The sequence below is a fragment of the Peromyscus eremicus genome, chromosome 6, assembly GCF_949786415.1.
Source record: "Peromyscus eremicus chromosome 6, PerEre_H2_v1, whole genome shotgun sequence".
NCBI lineage: Eukaryota > Metazoa > Chordata > Mammalia > Rodentia > Cricetidae > Peromyscus > Peromyscus eremicus.
The window spans coordinates 40,285,583-40,302,281 of NC_081421.1; the positions used below are offsets into that span (position 1 = coordinate 40,285,583).

Here is a 16,699-nt window from a genome sequence, read left to right on the forward strand (position 1 = left end):
ATATGATGGAAAATTCCCCTAATAAAGAGATTTTCAGTAAATTGGCATATTAGTGTTAATGAAAATATTTCCTGGTGAAAATTTTTGTGAGAATATATAGGTTAGGAAATTGGGATGAGGAAATTAATACCAACACTTAAAATTAAATGCTTTGTGTGTATTTGTTTGGTTTAGTTTGAGATTGAAACCCAGGTCCTTGTACATCCTAAACATTGGCTCGACTAAAGAACTATATTCTCAGCCTTGAAATTTAGTGCTAGGAGTCAATTAAAATTAAATACCTTGTGTTTCTTTAAAGGGTTTTATGTTTTAGAGTTAGTGTCCATTTTCTATTAAAATTGTAATTATAAAGTGTATGCTCAAAATTGTTGTTCTGTAGGTCCTGGCCTGGCAATCAGAGTGATATGTGCTGAAGAACCTTATATTTGTAAAGATTTTCCTGAAACCAACAATATTTTGAAAATAGTAGCTGATTTTTCTGCAAGTGTTAAGAAGGTAATAACTGACTTGACATGTCTAGTCAATACAAGAACAAAGTAGATGGCTATTAATATTCTTGCTTTAAAATGAATTTGTTTTTGAAAATTTAAAACAATACTTACTTGTAGTGACTGTGTAGAAAGCATGACATGGAGACTATTAGGAAGAGCTGTCTATTTAACCAAAGAAGACTGCATATCCCCAGTCCTTCAAAGCTCTTGGGACCCTTTTCCTCCTACTTAACCCAGCCCTGATATGTGCCTAGTCATACTGTAACCTTATGCTCTGTTCAGTTGATATCCCTGGGAGGCCTGCTCTTTTCTAAGGGAAATGGAGGAGGAGTGGATCTAAGGGAGAAGAGAAGGTGGTGGGGAAACTGGGAGAAGTGGTGGGAGGTGAAACTTTGGTTGGGATGTATTGTATGGGAGAGAATAAAAACAGAAAACAAACCAAAAAGCAAGGTGCTCAGTGCTTAGAGGGTTGACTATGTATGGTACGGGCCAAGCTGTCATAAAAACTAGAGCAAATAAAGTCATTTCTAGATGAGAGCATTAACTACCAATAGCCCTTGACTTGAGAAATTGAAGGCACTGCTGTTTCCTAATGTTCTGAAGTAATCTGAAGGAGATGAGAATTTTTTGTTCTTTTTATTCCTTTTTTAAAAATAAGCTTTATTTAAAAAATGAAGTCTATGAAAAACAAATTAACTTCATGTATTTTGATTGCTTGTGTCTGTTACCTGCATTCAGTCCTTCCTCATCTCTAGTATTTAGCCTTTCTTGGAGCAGAGAACAAGAAAGCCTAAGTGTAAATACTAATGGTTTTATCAGACATAGTCATGTTCCTCTACCTCGTTTCCCAAGTGCTAGGACTCCAGGTGTGTGCCACATCTGGCCCTAAGGGAGCTTTTGAAGTGTCTACTTGCCCATCTTTAGAATTTCTGACATTGTTAGTCTGGGGTGTGTAGCTGTGGTTGAGAAGTACTGCTAAGGCACTGGTTTTAGGGGAAAGCAGTGAGATAGAAGATCTTCAATGTACAAAAGGGATTGGTGAGCAAATACAGTTATAAATGAGTAAAGTGGACACAAACATGGACTTCATAAAATAGTTAACTAAGTAATATATTTATTACTGTTTAGAACCTAACAAAATATAAAGCATTAAAAACAATTGTATTGCCAAAAGGACAGAAAGGTCGATTCTTTTTCAGTGTCCATGTTCATACTTAAAGGGAACTGTATGAATAGAAATTAAGGATTTAACTTCAAACCAATAAAGGAGAAATAAATGAGCTAGGAGAAATAAATGAGTTGGGAGAATCACCAGTTCAAAAGAGAACAAAGGGGGAAAATAATATAAAATGGGAAAAAATGGGTGATAGAAAAGAAAAATCTCAATGTATATAAATTTAATTTATATTTCTCATCCCAGAAATTTCTGGTGTAGTATGTAGCACACAGCACATACTACATGATATGCTATTAAAATCTAATTGGTATAAGTACATAAGACTATGAAGGCCTTATTTCTTACAACATGAAAAAAAAAATGTCTGTTTGGTTTTCTCAGCCTCATACACTATTACAAAGAGTCAAAGCCTGCACAACAGAAGAGGACCAGGAGAAGCTAATGCAAATTACAAGTTTGCATTCATTGAATGCTTTCTTGCTGCCAATTAAAACTGTGGGTGTGCAGGTGAGTTAAGTGAGTTTACTCACTAGGATGGAACTTCCTGCTGCTTGTCTTCACAAAGTTTGAATTTGGAGTTACTTTGGAAAATTAATTGTGAAATTATATTCCAGGTTTAGAAAGATAAAGTTTTATAGGTGGTTATGGAGTGAATGAGCTTTTAAGAACTGAATGCTTAGGCCAAGATTTTGTAGTTTTAGAACTTTTTTTTCCCCTTCCCACCTCTAGCCAAAAGTAAAATTTTCAGAGAACCATTTATTTCACGATTGGCTGATATATTTCTCTTTGAGAAGCAGAACCAAAAGGTCAGGTCCTTATTTATTATCTGTACACTTAGGAGATCTACTGTGGCTCGAGAAGCCTTTCTTTAGCTGCAAGAAGGTATCAGATGGATATGTACATGTTTAGCTTGTGGTCTGCAAGCCTTTGTGATTAAAGACTGACTAAAACAACACAAAAACATAATCTTACTTAAAGCACTGAGATTTTACTATGGTTTTTTAAAAGTTATTTTTAATTTTTGTGTATGTGTACACACTGATTTATCACAGTGTGTGTTTGTGTAGATGAACTTTTGGCTGTCAGTTCTCTTTCCAAGTTGTGGAGCGGGGTCTGTTGTTTCTGCCACATTTCATACTTCAGGACCGCTGGACTGTGAACCGAATGATTCTCCTTTCTCTGCTTCCCATCCCCCGTAGGAGTACTTAGATTACACATGCATCCTGCCGTATTTCTTTCTTTCTTCATGTGACATGGATTCCAGGGCATGAGCTGAGGTGGTTAGGCTTGTGTGGTGAGCCACGTTACCTGCTGACCCATCTCAGCTGCCTATGCTTTTGTTGTAATTTAATTGTCTGTAATGGAATCTTAACTTTGTCCATGACTACTATTGTGCTGCAGTGTCAGAGGCTGGATATGCCTGAATGTTGTAAGGTGATCAAAGATTATATAGGCCCAATATCATCTCTTTTTTGGTGTGGCATCTCTTGTTAGCTGTGATCCATAGCTTTTTCAGTTACTTTTCTGCCTTTCTAGTTGTAAAAGCATGTGAGGATAATTGTAGTTAGGTTTTAGAATGCTGTTCATGAAATGACCACATTAAGTCTGACATGACCCTTCAGAAAGTTTCTGGTCATAAGAAGCTAAAGAAGCCTTCTGTGCTGTTACTTTGTTCATTGAAAACTAGAAAAATAGCAGTAGCTCAAAATGGTCCTTCCCCTTCTAGTTTTCCATTGTGTGCAGAGGGTCATCCTCATCAGCAGGAATCACAGCAGGGGGTATGGTTTCATTAAAGATGGTTGCCATTGTGCTGACCAAGCATTTAATAGTGTCCTTTTATAGTAGAATTATTTATAGGAACATATTATTTTACTATTTTGTCTAACGCTAAAACATACTCTGTCTTAAATGCATTGGTCTGGATTTTAAATCCTTCTTCCTTTATTGAAATACATGTATAGTTTTCATATTGAGCATGGTGGCTCAGGTAGAAAGGCATATGCTGCCAAGTCTGATGATGAATTCAAACCCTGTAATCCAAATGGTTGAAGAGAAGAACCAACCAACTCCTGAAAGCTGTGTTCACATGCAGATAAACATGAACAAAGGTAACTTGTTAGAGCTGATGAGCCAGTTTGGGTTACAGAACACTTGTCTAGTTTTCCTTTCTTTTAAAAGGCTGCACCTGTACCTTAATGTTTTTAAATGACTATGAAGGAAGGATTCTTGGAAATTGTGTGACTGATTTTTTTTTTTCCAGTGGCTTATGGATAAATTTATCATACATAGGTTTATTTTAAGGTTTTCTCTGATATTTACAGGCAAATGCCTGCAATATAAAAGTAAAAGTGTAGACAGGTTTTAAACTTTTCTCAGTTCTTATGTGACACATGGTGTTCATTCTCAGCACAGTTAACAATAGTAGTAAAAATTTACATTTCTAAGAGAGTCTACTCAAGAACCTTAAGGATTTGCAACTCCTGCTAGATAGGGTTTTGAGTTAAAATAGTTACCCATTATGATTTTTTTCAAAGAAGTTTTTAATTGTTAATTTAATTGTTTAATACTCATTTGAGGCATTTGCTTGATGACTGATTTCTTTTAAAAAATTATTTAATATGATTGGGTGTTTTGCCTGCATGTGTGTCTGCATTGCTTGAATTCAGTATCCTCGAAGGCCAGTAGAAGGAGTTGGATTCCCCTGGAACTGGAGTTACAGATGGTTGTTACCTACATGTGGGTGTGGAAACTAAACCTGGGGCCTTTGCAGTAGCAGCCAGTGCTCTTTAACCACTGAACCATCTCTCCAGTCCTTATTTCTGTTTTGAAATGAAACTTAACTGGGTATGATGGTTCATGCCTGAGATTCCAGCCCTTGAAAAGCTGAGGCAGGAAGATTGCCATGAATTTGAAGCTGATCTGGGCTACAAAGTTAGATTGTTTCAATAAACTACCCCCAACCCCCCGAAAAATGAAAATTTACTCAGGCTCTTCTAATGTTTTGTTTTGGTTTTGGTTTTTTTCAAGACAGGGTTTCTTTGTGTAGTTTTGGTGCCTGTCTTGGATCTCACTCTGTAGACCAGGCTGGCCTCGAATTCACAGAGATCTGCCTGGCTCTGTCTCCTGAGTGTTGGGATTAAAGGCGTGCGCCACCACTGCCTGGCTTCTAATATTCTTAACGAAGTTAAGTTGCCTTAGTTGTTAGCTACCCAGTGTTATTATTCAAGTAACCTTACAGGCCCAGATAAAAGTCACATGTTATGATTATTCTGGCATAGGTCTAATTTTTTTCTAAATGCCAAAGTAAACTGTCCTTGTAAAAACGTAAATACTTTTTAAAAATCTTGTGTATTTGGCTACTGAGATATTGTGTATGTGCCTCTAGAAGTAAGCTGGATGTCTAAGACAGTATTGTAGCTACATGCTTCTTCCCCGCCTCAAATCACAGTCCTTCATATATAAGAGACACGGGCGCGGCGGGGGTGGTGGTGGTGGAATTCTTTACGTGAGAGGAAACATGCCACATTTGTCCCTGGATTTGGTTCGAATAACGAAGATCTTCAGTTTCATACATTCCTGAAAATGTCATTGTTTCATTCTTCGTTATAGTAGAATAAAATTCCATTGTGTGTAAGTATCAATTATTTATCCTTTCATCATATGGGTTACTTCTGTACTTGGCTATTGTGCATTGTGGAGCAGTAAACGTTGTGTGAATATCTTTGTGGTATTGCTGAGACACGGTTTCTCTGTGTAGTCCTGGAATTCACTTATCAGGCTGGCCTTGAACTCATGTAGATCTGCCTTCCTCTGCCTCCCAAGTGCTGGGACTAAAGGTGTTCACTACCCACTCCAGGCTCTTAATATAGTTTCAAAAGTTGGGTTTAACTGATAGCAGAGGACGTTGAACACCTTTTTGAGTATTTACTAGTGATTGTAATTTTCTGAAAATTGAATTCAGTAACTCGTTTACTTAGTGGCTGATTTGTGTATGTGTGGTGTTGTATTTAAGATTTTCTACCCCATTCCATAAGCTGTTTATTCACACTACTTAATTGTTTCCTATACTGTATAAAAGCTTTTAAATTTAATGTAGTCCTATTTGTCAGTTCGTGCGCATTATTGCTCATGTGTTGGAGTCATTTTCAGAAAGTTCTTGCCTGTCCATGTAGCCACTTTGACAGGATTATTTTGCAAGACTGTGTACATGGATGGTCTTTCCACCTGTTAGTGTCATCTGTTTCTTGGTTCTCTTCATTCTCATTGTGGATGTCCATTATATTCCTGCTTAGTTTTATTCCTAGGTATTTATGCTCTTTTGGAGTTACTGTGAATGGGTCAGTATTGTCATCCCCATGGCCCAACTCCCTATCCCTGATTTCTTAGTCAACAAGTTTATTATTAACTTATATAAAAAAGCTACTGATTTTAATGTGTTGGTTTTTATATCCTATTACTCTGCTGAAAGTGTTGATCAGATCTGATAGTATTCCAGTAGTCTCATGGTCTTTTCAGTATTGGGTCATGTCATCTGCAGGTAAGGATAATTTGACTTCTTCCTTTCATGTTTGTGTTCCTTTTATTTCTTTCTAGTGTCTTTGCTAGAGGTTTGCAGTATGTCTTAGTTACTTTTTTATTGCTCTGAAGAGACACCAAGACCAAGGCAACTTATGTTAAAAAAAAAAAATGGACTTGTTTACAGTTTGAGGTGGTGAGTCCATGACCATCATAGTGGAGAGCATCGTAGCAGGCATGGCCCTGGAGCATTAAGTAGCTAAAAGCTCACATTTCCTTCATATCCAGGAGGCAGAGAGAAACTGGGCCTCTCATGGGCTTTTGAAATCTTTAAGCACACCTCTCCAGTGACACACCTCCTCTAACAATGCCACACCTCCTAGTCTTTTCCAAAACAGTTCCTTCAGTTAGGAACCGAGCATTCAAATACATGAGTCTAGGGGTCCAGGGGTCATTCTCATTCAAACCACCATATCATATATAAACTTTATTTCAATGAAGTATATTCCTTCTATTCCTAGTCTCTTCAGAGATCATGAAGAGATTCTTTGTTAAAAATTAAGACTTTCTGTATCAGTTTAAGATACTTATGTGATTTCTGTCCTTGGGTCTATTTATTTTCTTAGGTTTGTCTCTTGATCTTATGTCTAAGAGTTCCTTAACATCGTCATGCTCTTTTTTATTTCTTTATTGGTGTTTGAATATAGTACTTCTCAGGCTTGTCCACCTTCTCTCTTATTCTGCTTGGCCGAGTCTGTTGGTGACACTTTGTGCTGTGTCTTTTATTTGATTGAGTATGTCATTACCATCATTTCTAGTTTGTTTTCACATCATTTCCTCATTGAGTATTTCTTCCTTACTGCTGACTTCTTCGTCCATTTTCCTGGCTTCTTCCTCTATGTTGAGTACTTTTCCCCCCTCTAGATGGAATTCTGTCAGCATGTCTTGAGGTCATTGATCATTTATATTAGTTGATTTTGAGATCTTCATCTGGCATTTCATCTCTTTCAGTACCTTTGTGTTCAGCAGGTGAGGAGTCTGGATCTTTTTGGAAGACTTGTGTTGCCTTTTTCATATTTCTTGCCTCTCTGCGTTGTATTTATATATGTGTGTGTTGGTTTGGCATCTCTTCTTACTGAACAGCCTCGTTTGTTTTTGTTTCATTTTTTTGGGGGGGGGGTGGGACGAAGGGACTCGTAAAGTCCAGGCTGGCCTTAGACTCTATATGCAATGGAGGCTGTACTTGAACTTGCCATCTCCTACCTTTACTTGCAAATGCTGAGATTACAAGCAAGTGCCAGCACACTTGGTTGAGCAACCTACTCTTGAGGGCTCTACCCTTAGTACCACTTAGAGAAGAAAACAAACTGCTTTATGAGTATTAACATCAAATGATACAGTATATAAAAGTATATTTTAAATTGAATAAAGCCCATTAATATGTCACCAATGATGATAAAAAGAAAAAAAAATGACAAAACTATTGTATAGTTTGTAGCTAGAGTTTTCCTGCCTGGCCCACAGTCAGGACAAATCTCTCTTACCTGCCAGTCCCACAGCCGCTCAGACCCGACCAAGTAAACACAGAGACTTATATTGATTACCAACTGTATGGCCGTGGCAGGCTTCTTGCTAACTGTTCTTATAGCTTAAATTAATCCATTTCTATAAATCTATACCTTGCCACGTGACTCGTGGCTTACCGGAATCTTCACATGCTATTTGTCATCGTGGTGGCTGGCAGTGTCTCTCTGACTCAGCCTTCTACTTCCCAGCTGTATTCTCCTCCTTGTCCAGCCTACACTTCCTGCCTAGCCAATGGCCAATCAGTGTTTTATTTATTGACTAATCAGCAATACATTTGCCATACAGAACATCCCACAGCACTAGTATGCAATGGAATTAAAAATCATTTATGGTAAAAGAAAAATAGTGAATGAGATAAAAAGAGGAGGAAAGGAGGAAAACAGAAGAAGTATAGTTAAATAAAAGGAATAAAAAATAGAGAAGAATGTTGTGAAGGGGAAAAGCACAAGAGATTATTTTAAAAACTAGCAGAGAAAAATCAAGAATAGATTTCCTAATAGTGAGGGAAAAGATGCGTGACCAATTTTATATAACTAGGAGGGGAATTAAAAAACAAACAACAACAAAAGACAATCAAACAAAAACAAAAGACAGCTGGGCTGTGATTGCCCTCTCCTTTAATCTGGATCTCTTGAGTTTGAGGCCAGCCTAGTCTACAAACAGTGAGTCCCAGGACAGCCAAGTCTACATAGAGGAAGAAAAAGCATAAAAGCAGAGGAAAAACAAGCCCCGAACCACAGTGAAACAAGGTCAGAATAACTACTATAAAACATGGGGGCAAAAATAGAAGAAACAGCTCTCTTTTGTGGTGCCTCCGAGGCAGTTGGCTGTATCAAGATGAATGAAGCTGAATATCCTTCCCTACCACTGGCTGTCAGAAACTCATTCAAATGGAGGATGAATGCAAACTTCATGCATTCTGTGAGAAGCACATGGCCACAGAGCAGCTGCTGATGCTCTGGGTAAAGAGCGGAAGGGTTCTGTGGTCTGAATCAGTGGTGAGAATGAGAAATGAGGGCCTTTCATGAAGCAGGTTGTCTTGACCCACAGCAGAGTGTGCCAGCTGTTGAGTAAGGGGCATTCTTGTTATAGACTAAGGAAAACTGGAGAGGAAATGCAAGTCTGTTCGAGGATGCATTGTGGATGCTAGTCTGAGTGTTCTCAACTTGTTTAATGAGAGAGGGAGGGAGGGAGGGAGGGAGGGAGGGAGGGAGGGAGGGAGGGAGAGAGAGAGAGAGAAGGAGAGAAAGAGAGAAAGAGAGGATATTCCTGGACTGACAGATGCTATTGTGCCTTGGTGGTTAGGGCCTAAAAGAGCTAGCAGGATCCAAAAGTTCTTCAATCTCTCTAAAGATGATGTCTGCCAATATTTTGTCAGAAGGTCCTTAAACAAAGAAGGTAAGAAGCCTAGGACCAAAGCACCTGAAATTTATTCTCTTATTACTGCATGTGTCCTACAACACAAGTGCTGATGTACTGCTCCGAAGAAACAATGTACTAAGAAAAATGAGGAGGCTGCAGAATATGCTAAACTTTTGATTAAGAATGGAAGAAGCCAAAGAAAAAGGCCAGGAACAGATTAGAGGTGTAATCTGTCCTTCACTGAAGAGCTTCTATTTCTAAGACTGAGTCCAGTTAAAAACAAGTCTTTAAAAGGAACAAATAAATAATCACTCCTTGAAAAAAAATAGTACTAAAAAAACCTACTGAAATGTAGTAAAAAGAAAAAGGGAAGCACCATGTTGGGCAACCTTTAAAAAAAAAAAGAAAGAAAAAGAAAAATATTAGCTGGAAAGATGACTCAATGACCAAGAACATTTGCTGCTCTTGCAGGGGACCTCAGCAGATCCTATGTCAGGCTATTCAAAACGCCCTATAACTCTAGCTTCAGGGTATCTGTGGTCTCTGGACACCCCCCCCCCCCCAAATAAAAAGCAAATCATTTTAGAAAGATAAAAATAAAGTCTTATTTTCAGCTTGGAGAAGGGTACCGAAGCATGTGTTCTATGTCTCCTGTTGTCAAGCAGGTGTGGTAGGCAAATATGCAATGTAGCCAGAGCTGCCCGCCTTCAGGGACTTCCTTTTGTAGTACCAACTAAACCTTGCAATTGGTGTAGGCTCCTCCTCTCCAACCCCCCTTAGATTCTTCATTGTACGTTCTAGGGTGTCCTTTGCTCTCTTTGGGGTTATTTCTCAAGTACAGATCTGTGCTGTGGAGTACTGCCTTCCTGCCACCAAACCCAGCTACTGCCAAGTTTTGATGCACGTACACATTGTATTACTACATTTAAGTAATGCTCTTGAAACATTTAAATTTACTACTGCTATGTATTCAAATTATTCAGCATTAACTTTGTAACTTTACATCCTTGATCTACCCATCCTCATCCTTCTTTCATCTCCTGAATCCCTAATTTTATTCAGCTTTTAATAACCACTCCCAATTCCATAAGATAAACGTTTTAAGATTCACCGAGTATCAATCATCCTGTGCTACTTACTATCTTTTTGTGCCCATCTTCATGTAAGTGAAGATCTCTAGTTCTACCCTTATTGTTTACAAGGGAAAGGATTTCATCTTTTGAATGGCTGAATAGTATTTCATTGTACATATGTTATCTTCGTAATCAGTTTGATTGAATACTTAAGTTGTTTCCATTATTTGTTTATTTATAAGTTAATACTTTAAGTTTATTTTTTTAAAAAAGACTTATTTAGCCAATCGATAAATATATATGGTAGATCTACCTATCAAACTAAATGTACTTATTTGCCATAGTTGGGCAGCCATTTGGAATGATCTCCAAGTGGACCTCTGATGTGTTTCATGTAAATTCTTGAAATATCCATGAGAGTTCCTTTATTACTGAATTGATCCATATGGGTTTTAATAAAGGGTGTTTTAATTTGGGACTTACCTTGTATCACTAGATGAATACCTAGGATATACTTTTTAGATATATTTTAAAAAGAAAAAGACAAATTACTACTAATAGTGTCACTGTAGAAAATTTTCTAACCCATCTTTGACTTAACTGTTAAAATTGATTACATTTCTTTTTTTTCAGGGTGACTGTCGTTCCTACAGTTATGTGTGTGGAATTTCCAGTAAAGATGAACCTGACTGGGAATCTCTTATGTTCCTTGCCAAGCTTATACCCCGAATGTGTCATAACATTAACAGGTACATTCTGCAGGTAGCAGAGGAGATGGGTGTGTGGATGAAGTATAATTGGGGGAAGCGGGGACAATAAGTATTTTAAGGTCTTTGGTTAATGGCTAAAGGGCTTAATTGTACATGTATATAAGAAATAATAGATGAATGATTCTGTAGTTAGCAGCTGTTTGTAATTATGTACTTTGGTTAATTTTCTTGGTTAGGGGAATATTATTGCATATTTTGGTCATTCATCACAGTACAATTATTTTGCTTATTTAAGGAAAATATTTAAAGAATAAACAATTTTGGGGGCTAGCTAGATGGCTCAGTGAGAAAAGGCTCACTAAGCCTTGATGACCTGAGTTTGATCCCTGGAACTCTCTTGGTAAAAGAAGAGAAGGAACTTGCACAGGATATCCTCTAACTTCCATATGTGATATGACATATATGTAACTGGAAAAATAATTCTTTTTAAAGATAGCTATGCTAGCTAGTTTATATCAGTTTGACCCAAGTTAGTCATTTGGGAAGAGGGACTTTCATTTGGCAAGCCTATATTGATTTTTCTTAATTAGTGATTGATGTGGGAGGGCCCAGCCCATCGAGGGGCCACCTCTGGGCTGTTGATCCTGGGTGCTGTAAAAAAGCAGACTGAGCCGGGCGGTGGTAGCGCACACCTTTAATCCCAGCACTCGGGAGGCAGAGCCAGGCGGATCTCTGTGAGTTCGAGGCCAGCCTGGGCTACCAAGTGAGTTCCAGGTAAGGCGCAAAGCCACAGAGAAACCCTGTCTTGAAAAACCAAAAAAAAAAAAAAAAAAAAGAAGCAGACTGAGCAAGCCAGGAAGTAGTGTTCTTCCATGGCTTCTGCATCACTTACTGGATTCCAGGTTTCATCTCTGCTTGAGTTCTTGCCCTGCCTTCTTTTGATGATGGACTGTTGCCTGGTAGAATAAGAAATAAACCCTTTCCTCCCTAAGTTGTCATTAGTTACGGTGTTTTATCATAGTATTAGAAACCCTAACAAGGACAGCAGCAGATTGGTGCATCTGTGGGCTAGAGAACTGGGTGTATGGCTTTGGACCAGTATGGTTGTGGTGGTGTTGGCTTTTGGAAAAGCTAATTAAAATTGAATAATGTTGAGAAAGGCAATATAATTTTTGTTTAGAATTGTGCCCAGTGCTGCACTGTGGGAAAGGGAGGGAAGCATAAGACTAGATGGAATCTCCATGGTCTGTGGTTAGGAGACAAGTCAGGCCACAGGATTCTCTTACACAGATGGAGGATCTTGAGAATTCCAGCAGTGTATCCTTGGAACAGGAGAGGGAGAAAATGCAGATTTAATAGCTTATCTTTAAAAAGGCTACTAATGATCAATAACTACTGCCTGTTTATTACAAAACAAATATTGTGTGTCTTTTAATGTTTACCATAATGTTGTTTGTACACCAGAATTCAGAGCATGAAAAGCTTATAGAAAGTTTTTATTTGACAGTCTAGAGGTCAGTGAAATTGACTTGTAATAAAGTGAATGTGGTCTCTCAAAGTAGCAATTGTACTTCTATAACTACAGTCATTGCTTCTCTTTGTAAGATAAGGCGGGACTTAACTCCTAATGCTCACCTCCTCACAATGATGGAGGATGCTACCTCAGAGATTGGGTAATACTTAGTTTTATGTCATGGGTTATGTCAATATGCTTACTAATTCCCGGGGAAGTCTCACTGTTTCAGAACCAACCAGGACTCCCCTGTGTGTCTGTTTGATCATTGGCCTCTCACAGGCAATGGTTCAAGGTGAAGTAGTATCCATCTGTATTATTCTTAACTATGCCAATTAATTAGAATCCCCTGAATTCAAAGTGCTTCCTCTTACAGAAAGGCAGTTTAATGTGGTTTGTCAATAATATCAAATAAAGAATATTTAACATTTTTTACTAAAAAATTCATTTAGTGTCAGAAGTGCTTATTAAATTTTATTGCAGAGTTCTCTCTTTCCAGTTTTTTTCATGAATATTATTTGCTTAACCAACAAGAGTTGCTTGCGACTTCTTTTGTTTTTAGTTTACTATAGAAACTTGAAATGTACCTGTTAGTGTTAATCTGGAAGAGTTGGTATGTTAAAGCCTAGGAGAGAGTTGGGAAAAGCCAGACTTCCAAATCCACAGGAACATGCCACCCTGAACTGTACTGAGGTGAACCAAAGTTCCAAGACAATTTCTCACCTTGCTGTGTTTTCTCTAATGTGTTTCCATCTAGAGTTGTCTATATCTTTGGCCCACCAGTTAAAGAACCTCCTACAGATGTCACTCCCACTTTCTTGACAACGGGGGTGCTCAGTACTTTACGCCAAGCTGACTTTGAGGCCCATAACATTCTCAGGGAGTCTGGTAAGTGGCTTGTTCTCTTTATCACTGCACACTACAACAAGGTTTTCAGATGCTTGCCTTTAATAATTTCTAGCAGTAGGATGTAGCTCTTGCTTTTTGTTATAGGAGGTTCCATAATATTGCTTTTCAAATAAAATTAGTGTATCTTTGTGGCCATTTACAGACACCCAGAGTAGCAAAAAAATGTGCATAGCCATACTTGTGTTGAGAGCAGCTGAGGTGGACCACAGCAGAACTCTTCTTTTTTTTTTTTTTTTTTTTGGTTTTTCGAGACAGGGTTCCTGGAACTCATTTGGTAGTCCAGGCTGGCCTCGAACTCACAGAGATCCGCCTGGCTCTGCCTCCCAAGTGCTGGGATTAAAGGCATGCGCCACCACTGCCCGGCGCAGAACTCTTCTTGTTTCAGCTTGCAGACAAGTGTTCTTGTCACTGTCTCCTTGCTGTTGTATTTTCAACATTTTCAGGGTTGTTCGTTGATGATTTTGCTATTGAGAAATCATCCTGCAGTGTAATACTGAAGAGCTAGCTGGACCCCTGAACACAAGGAAGCTGTGGAGCCATGTGTTAAATAAGTCAAGGCAGGTGTCTTAGTCATTGATTGTGAGTTCAGTGTTGATAGATCTAAAGTAAATCTTAAATTAGGTGTCTTTAAACAGAAATACACTTAAAGCTTGGTTTACAGAGAGTAAAATTTGACCAGAGGTTTATAGGTTCCTATCCTTATATTTCCCCTGGGAAAATGGACTGGTGTTCACTAAGCTGATGTTTACAGTATAGAATGCAGGACTACTTGGAATAACAAGTTGACTCTCCCTCTATGTGTCTTTCATTGCTGCAACATTGCCATGGACAAAAATGTTTTTGCTTATGTTTGTCTTATTTTCTTTTGTGGTGAGCTCTCAGTATATAGTTCGGGTAGCTCTCACATTGGAGGTCTTCTGTCCCAGTCTCCCACGTGCCAAGAGTACAGATGTGAACTAGCACATCTACATAATAAAAGTCCTGTTGCATCCACTGTCAGTGCTGTATTTGAATTCGGTGTGTGATGAGTGTGTCTCAATGTGTGCAAGTGGTGGGAGGAGAGAGAGAGAGATGCTGGAGATACTTTGTAGGGTTTCCTCGAGCTAGGTTAGAGTATTTCTCCAGAGTGTGGTGATGATAAGCAGTACATGTACCTTTCTCTAGGGTATGCTGGGAAAATCAGCCAGATGCCAGTGATTTTGACCCCACTACATTTCGATCGAGATCCACTTCAGAAGCAGCCTTCATGCCAGAGGTCTGTGGTTATTCGAACCTTTATTACTAGTGACTTCATGACTGGTATACCTGCAACACCCGGCAATGAGATTCCTGTAGAGGTAATTTATGTTCCTTCTAATAAACATACACATCAATGCCTCATATATTATGTAGTACAGTGATACAAATAGGCTGCGACAAAGTTTATGTTTTTAGGATTGATTTTGTAAAATAGATTCTCTCATTTTTCCTTTCTGTCTTCACTTATTTATTATTTAATACAGTGTAGCTAAAAGGGACTTTACATCTAATACAGCTTCCAGATGTCTGCTTATTTTGGTTACTACATGGAAAGTAACCTAGTCCTGCTGACTTTTAGTTGCTATAAATAGTTTTCTTATATAAAGGACATAATCTTAGGCGTGGAGACGAGTTGGCCTTTTTAAGAAGCAAGAATGAGATTTGATGGTATTAACAATTATATTTTTTATTTAAAGATGGAGTCTTATGTATCTTGGGCTGTTATTGAACCTCTAGCTGAGGATAACCTTGAACTTCTGATTCTTCTGCCTTCTCCTACCAAGTGCTGGATTCTAGGAATGTGCTACCTTGCGGGTGATTGAAGCCAGGGTCTTGTGCATGCTAGGCAAACACTGAAGCAATTGAACCCTACAATTCCATTTTTTCACCACTTTCCTTGTCTTTCCACCAAAGTGTTCCAAAGGAGTTATTTATACAGCAGCAGTGAAAAGTTGAACTGAGACTTTAATTCTCTAGTGCTCTAGTGTGAGCTAGGCAGGGTCTTGCTGGATGGCTGGTTGGGGAATGTTTAGCATCTGTTTTTCTTATGGCCTATTTTGTCAGATCTTCAAGGCAGTCAAGGGATCAAGCTGTCTTTGACAAAGGATCTTATTAGAGTGCTTCGTGTGACATTTGGTTGTGTTGGAATTATGTTATAAAGTGACATTGCTTGGATGCTGTTGCCATGTCAAACACTTTGAGGAGTACTGACTTTAAGTCACTATACCTATAGAGAAAAATAATCTAAGTTTAATCAGAGCTGTCCCTCTTATATGGAGAATGATAACGAAAATAGTTCCTTTAAATTTTAAGGTGCAAGAATAAGCCCTTTAGGATTATTGTATCATATTTTTTTTATTATTATTATTAATCATTCTTTCTTGTAATCTTTGTTTTGTAAACAGGTGGTGCTAAAGATGGTCACGGAGATAAAGAAGATTCCTGGAATTTCTAGAATTATGTATGACCTAACGTCAAAGCCCCCGGGAACCACTGAGTGGGAGTAATAAATGTGTTATTGTTGAAGAAGTGTGTGCAGTTGAGGCTCATTAGAAACCACTTGTTAATGACATGCAGTGCTGTGAACAATGTTGCTGAAACAGCTCCTTCATATCTGAGTTCTCATAGCAGCGATACACGGCTTAAGTGTGGAGTGGGCATGATTAAAGGGAATGAAGAGTCTGTATGTATGGGTAAATAATCAAGGCCCATTGCACATGCAGACAGATTGCTCTTGCTTTTGCCTCACTCTCTTATGTATGAACTCTTGATGTCTATCTATGACGATAGGTGATTGTGGCTTCTGTCTGCTTGCTGTTAGAAACATCCTTTAATTACCAGTATGGCTTACTATGTGTGCCTTTTGGAGAATCCGAATTTTCCTGTAAGTAATTTTATTTCTCCAAAGGGCGAGGGAGAGCTGTACATGCCATAGAAAGGAATAAGAAAGCTGTTTAGACACTTTTAGGCAGGATACTAGGGGAGTAAAATGTAAGGTTCTTCCACAATGTAGAACACCAGGAATTTATTATGGAAGTACTTAGAGTGTGACTATGATGTCACAGCCATGGCAGGAAGGACCTGAGTGCTGTCAGCCTTTCAAACCCTGTTTCATACAGATGCCATGCTTTTCACATCCATCTTGTTAATATAAACTAGGAGTTTATCCTCCCAGCCTTGTGTCACTAGCTCCAGCAGCTGTGTAGAAAGAGTTCTTACTCTCTCCCCAAAAGAGGCTGTCTCAGAAAAGGTTAAGACGAGAATGTGCTCTTTTTGTTTGCCTGCTCAGAGGACTCAGTCCCAGAAGCCGTTATCCATCCCCACCACATCTAAGTGGGAGAGGA

General features: G+C 38.5%; 1 protein-coding gene across 2 annotated transcripts in view; it reads left to right on the forward strand.

Moving 5' to 3' along the window:
- Nucleotides 1-15,884, forward strand: part of Gmps (guanine monophosphate synthase) — a 76,071-nt gene extending 60,187 nt beyond the window's left edge. For both annotated transcript variants that reach the window (XM_059265420.1, XM_059265421.1), the window contains 6 exons: nucleotides 380-495; nucleotides 2,050-2,175; nucleotides 10,839-10,954; nucleotides 13,186-13,316; nucleotides 14,502-14,674; nucleotides 15,761-15,884. In XM_059265420.1, the coding sequence (XP_059121403.1) occupies nucleotides 380-495; nucleotides 2,050-2,175; nucleotides 10,839-10,954; nucleotides 13,186-13,316; nucleotides 14,502-14,674; nucleotides 15,761-15,862 (764 nt within the window). In that variant the 3' untranslated portion in view covers nucleotides 15,863-15,884. The remainder of the gene's footprint in view (nucleotides 1-379; nucleotides 496-2,049; nucleotides 2,176-10,838; nucleotides 10,955-13,185; nucleotides 13,317-14,501; nucleotides 14,675-15,760) is intronic.
- The last annotated feature ends 815 nt before the right edge of the window (nucleotides 15,885-16,699 follow it).